Raw genomic sequence first — 5,306 nt, 5'->3', positions numbered from 1 at the left:
CTTTCTGGAAGTATACGTAGTTTGCAATTTATATATATTTCATTCATAGTGGTTGTTTCATTCGCCTTTCTTATGTTCGAGTGGTCACTACATTCTGCTGCTGCTGCAAATTGCGGCCATGCTTTGTGCGCTCCGCCATGGCTTGGAAAGCCTGTAATGATAATAATAATAATATTATATATATATTTCATTCATAGTGGTTGTTTCATTCGCCTTTCTTATGTTCGAGTGGTTACTACAGTTTGCCGCTGCAAATTGCGGCCATGATTTGTGCGCTCCGCCATGGCTTAGAAAGCCTGTAATGATAATAATAATATTATTATTATAGTCCAGATCAGGTTAAATAGTTAAATTATGATAAATTAGGATGTGGTGTATAAGTTCGATTTCTTATTTTAGGCAATTAAGCAAAATTTTTACATATAATTTATCTCTTCTGCATAAATTCAAGAAATGAGTGGTGGGGCATGGCGATAATTCTAATAATAATATTATTATATATATGTCATTGATAGTGGTTGTCTCATTCACCTTTCTTATGTTCGAGTGGTTACAACATTCTGCTGCTGCTGCAAATTGCGGCCATGATTTGTGCACTCCGCCATGGCTTCGAAAGCCTGTAATAATAATAATATTGCATTTGTGTTTTATCCATGCATATGGTTGGCTTGGGACCGTACGGAATGCCATCATAATTCATATCTATAGACTTTTTAAATTTTTTATATAAATATATAAATTTGAAAGATTAACACTCTCTAAATTTATTTTTAAATATGTTTAATCATTCTATATGAATATATATATCTATACATTTATAAAAATTTTAAATAAAAATTATTTTCTTTATTTTTAAAAGATAAATTTAATTATTATGTACACACTACATTCATATATTAGTTTTTACTATTAATTGTAAATAAATTGATAATTTATACTCATCTGCTACATTATTTATTAAATGTATCAATGAATTTATCAACAAGTTTGTTCACAAATTATTTGTAAACTTTTAATTAAGCATGTTTACGAGAATAAGAGCAATCGAAGAATAGACAGCTATGTTGCTACACTATCTTTTTGTATAAAAAATATCTATTCGAAAAAGCTAAATATAGATTAACACGATCAAGAATATACATATATTTTTTAATATAATTTATTTTTCTTTTTTCTCTATAATGAATCTAGGTTCATTGTGAATGGACTAAGATAGATGGGTTCATTTATGATGAAAGTAGATCTAATTTGGGTGTATCATTTCTCTCGATGATGAACCAAGGTGGTTGGAACATTTATAATGAATCCTGATAGTATGGGTTCATTCTATTTTTCATTATAACTCAGTGGTTGTCAGTCGACCACCACTAGTTGTTTGTTTTTTCTTTATTTTTATTTTTTAAATCACATGAGAGAGAAATAAGAAAGAGAAGAAAAAAAAGAAAGGAAATAGACAAAAAATAAAATAGTCATTTAATCTTTCTGTTTGGCAACAAGAGGTGGTTATTATTAATTTCTCATACCTTAATAATGATTCTTGCAATTTTACCAAATTTCATGGATGTTGTTTGCAATTTACCCAATAATATATAATATATGATAATAATGCATTTGTGTTTTATACATAGATATATGGTACGTGGGGACAACTATATAAGCCAGCCAGCTCCCTTAGTTTCTTTCACCCAATTAATCAATTCATTAGTTGCCAATCTCTCCATTCGAATGGTAAACTAGAAGAGGGAGTCAGTTCATGGGCAGCTAAGATTCTTGTTAATTCACCAATCACCAATTCTTTTCCATAAAGTAACCATCATGAATGTTGAATTGAGACGCCTCTGATATATATATATATATATATATGGCTTGTAAGTAATGCGAGAATGGCTATATCCCATTGGAAGTTAGGCAACAAATTAATTTAAGGACATGGAATCAAATTTTATCATGATATTATTTTAGTGGGATTTTTTTTTTTTATATATAAAAAAAGAATAATCATTTTTCTACATTATATATCCATCCGTACCGTCTACAATACGCAAACTAGCAGAAAGAAAAATTCAGTCGCCGGCGGGCGGGCGGGCGGGCGGGCGGGGGGTGACATATTATGCAGCTATATATAGGGGGGCCCTTCAATATTGACTAACCGCGCTTCCCTTGTGAAAGTTGAGTTGCGAGCGAAGCTGCCAAGAAGAACTAACTAATAATCATATATCCTAATTAAAAACATTATTAATTTAATAACTGTGATCGATCAAATTTAGGACCCCCGCAACTTTGAAATAAGTAGTTTCAAGATAATATGTCAAATTTATTACATTATCATAACGTACAAGAATATCGGTCATTAATAATATTTGTTAATACTAACGCAGCATAATATAATATAAAATGTATATACCTATGTATCTATTCCATCTATATAGTAACATTAAAATATTATTATATATAGAGCATACATGTATATAAGAATAATTAATATTTTAATTAAAATATTTCCTAAAATAATTAATAATTAAAAAATATATAATATAGGTGCAAATGTCAACTTAATTATACTTTGAAAATAACCAAATAAATTACCACTGTATTTTAGATTCACGGCCAACTCTCAATTTGGCTATTGTATTTTAGCTAGAAAATGTGGTAACTTAATTTAAATTTGGGCTCACACTAGCTAGCCAAGGTGAATTTTTTATTTTTTAATATTATTTAACTATGTTTTAATTCTATTAATAACACCGACTCTATTTTCAATTAAAATAACCCTACACAATCATAAATTCAAATTTGAAACCCTCCAAATGAAGTTACATTTTATATATTCTTAAAATATAACAGCCAACTCTTAATTGGGGGTTCCCAAAAAATATCAAGATCAGATCAAGCAATATTTTATTGTTAATAAAAATGTCAATTTGCGGGCTTCACTTTCGTGATGTTAGCATACAATAAGCCAATCGGATTCCTAAACTGCGTCTTCATCATGTAAATAAATTAAGCAAAACCAGCATCAGGCCGGCCTCCCTGCCTGCAACTGCCAGATAAAGAAGAAAATCTCTCTGTCTCAGTGAAGCAGCACTGAACAAACGAGCAATGGGAAAGAAGCTTGATGCGCTGCTTGGAAGAGGCTTCAAAGCCAACAAGTTCAAGTCCCTCGTCAACCTCGCCGTTTCCCGGCTCGCCATCCTCAAGAAAATACACCGGGCCCGCTGCTCCATCTCCCGGTCGGACGTGCTTCAGCTCCTCAACCTTGGCCAGCACGACCACGCTCTTCGCAGGGTTAATTAATTGAACTAATTCCACTTCCATTTCTGCTCTCTGCAGTGGAATAATTAAACTGCACACACACACACATATACATAATGGCCTTATTGTTCATCAGCTTGGTGGGTTGTTGACAGGTTGAGCAAGTGATGAGGGAGCAGAATATGCTAGACGTTTTTGATATGGTTGAAGGCTATTGTCATTTGCTAGTGGAGAGGATCAGCCTTATTGAACAACAGTTAGTTTCAAACAGAATGTTCGATATAAATATATATATATATATATTAATTTGGTTAATAACTTCCATTTGGCTCTCTATTGTTTGAAAGATTGGATGTTGTTTATGTAGAGCTTGTCCGGAAGAGCTCAAGGATGCAGTGTCCAGCTTGCTCTATGCAGCCACGAGGTGCGGCAATTTCCCAGAGATTCAGAAGATGCGTGTGATCTTCACATCTAGATTCGGGAAGGAGTTTGCAGCCCGCGCCATTGAATTGCGCGACAACTGTGGGGTGAATCCAAATGTATAGTTTATTAGTCAAATTAACCTCTTGCTATATATATACACACACATGTATTTATATATGTCAATCTCTGGATAGGACTCATCATGTTTATGAAAGAAATGGATTGGGTTTCACGAGTTTGATGGTTTGTGTGGGTGTGTAGATGGTTGAAAAGCTGTCGACCAGACAGCCAAGCTTAGAAAACAGAGTGAAGCTGCTCAAGGAAATTGCTTCCACGAACAACATAGTTCTGCAGATTGAGGAAGAAGCTTCTTCAAGAGTACTTACAGAGGTATCCATTAATATTGACAGAAAAATTGTATATCCATTGGAAAGATTCTCTAATAAAATATATAAATGTTTTCTTATGTGAAACTGCAGGAAAATTTGGACAGAGAACAGAAGCAGAAACACCCAGAGCTGGAGCATAATTCAGTTGAAAATGAAGCAAGAAGAAAATACAAGGATTTTGCTGAAGCAGCAGAAGAAGCTTTCAGATCGGCCGCTTATGCTGCAGCGGCGGTAAGGGTAGCAGTGGAGCTCTCAAGATCTGAATCCCAGCATCATTTTGATTGAGCTTAATTCATCACAACAACCAAGAGACTTTCTTCCTTGCCATGTCAAAGCCCTGATTCTTGATCTGTCTATCCTCCTGCTACAATCCATATTCCTCGCAACAACAATGGAAGCAGAAAAAACTGTTGTTAAATGGAGATTATTAATTGGGGCTTACATACAACTCGATCCGCTGTCAACAATTAATGTTAGACCACTCGGCCGAAATTGAATGCAACACAGGGACTGGGCCGGCCACCTACATGTTAAGCAACCTGCCACAAATGGGTGTGACAATCATCATTTAGATCAACCTATGATCAAATTTAACGTCCAATCCAATTCGTAACGTATAATCAAAGATTTATAAACAATTGAAACCAAGATTTTGATTGTCTAGACCTTGTATTTGATCATTACATAAAAAAACTAAACAACAAACATCTAAGAAGATATGTTATGTATTCGGAGAAGACGAAGAGGCGATTGTGATGATAAGCTACAGTTGATCGCGAAGATATATATATATTTGCTCACGTATCTATATCTATATATATATTATAACAAAACAGTCGTCAAAATTTTTCCCGCCCATTTCCAGTTATTATTTTGATATTTTATTATATTTTTTAATTTTTTTTGCTTACCTGAAATAGAATTCTTATAGATTATTAATTAAGTCTAGATTTATGAAAAATGTGTAGTTCTTGGAACACGTAAATGATTTTTTTATGGTTGAATAATATTTGGAGAATGTGTAAGTATGCTGGTATATGAAGAGACAAGATCTAATCTATATTATTAATTTTTAAATATTAACTTAAAATTTTCATTGAAATAAATTATAGAAAAATGAGACTTTTTTAAATCGGGAGAAATCTTGAGATATCAGGTAATACTGCCGAATACCGACTGCCAAGTAAATTTTTTATTTTATTTTTATTTTATATATAGTTTAATTAATTTAATTTTTTTTTT

At 32.8% G+C, this 5,306-nt stretch overlaps 1 protein-coding gene and 1 long non-coding RNA gene across 2 annotated transcripts; one reads left to right on the top strand and one right to left on the bottom strand.

The window, feature by feature from the left end:
* The first annotated feature begins 2,972 nt into the window (after positions 1–2,972).
* Positions 2,973–4,727, top strand: LOC127797252 (uncharacterized). The gene is made up of 5 exons (XM_052329973.1): positions 2,973–3,285; positions 3,408–3,508; positions 3,620–3,791; positions 3,937–4,065; positions 4,155–4,727. Exons 1-5 carry the CDS (start codon positions 3,100–3,102, stop codon positions 4,347–4,349), a joined length of 783 nt encoding a protein of 260 aa, XP_052185933.1. The 5' UTR covers positions 2,973–3,099; the 3' UTR covers positions 4,350–4,727.
* LOC127797255 (uncharacterized) lies at positions 4,079–4,852 on the bottom strand. Its single transcript, XR_008022159.1, has 2 exons — positions 4,731–4,852; positions 4,079–4,603 (listed from the first exon to the last, which is right to left on the bottom strand). It is a non-coding gene; the product is annotated as an uncharacterized LOC127797255 (long non-coding RNA).
* Positions 4,853–5,306: the final 454 nt, after the last annotated feature.

This window comes from Diospyros lotus, chromosome 3, assembly GCF_014633365.1.
Source record: "Diospyros lotus cultivar Yz01 chromosome 3, ASM1463336v1, whole genome shotgun sequence".
NCBI lineage: Eukaryota > Viridiplantae > Streptophyta > Magnoliopsida > Ericales > Ebenaceae > Diospyros > Diospyros lotus.
Note: the sequence above shows the minus strand (reverse complement) of the source record. Positions and strands in the feature narration are given on the sequence as shown.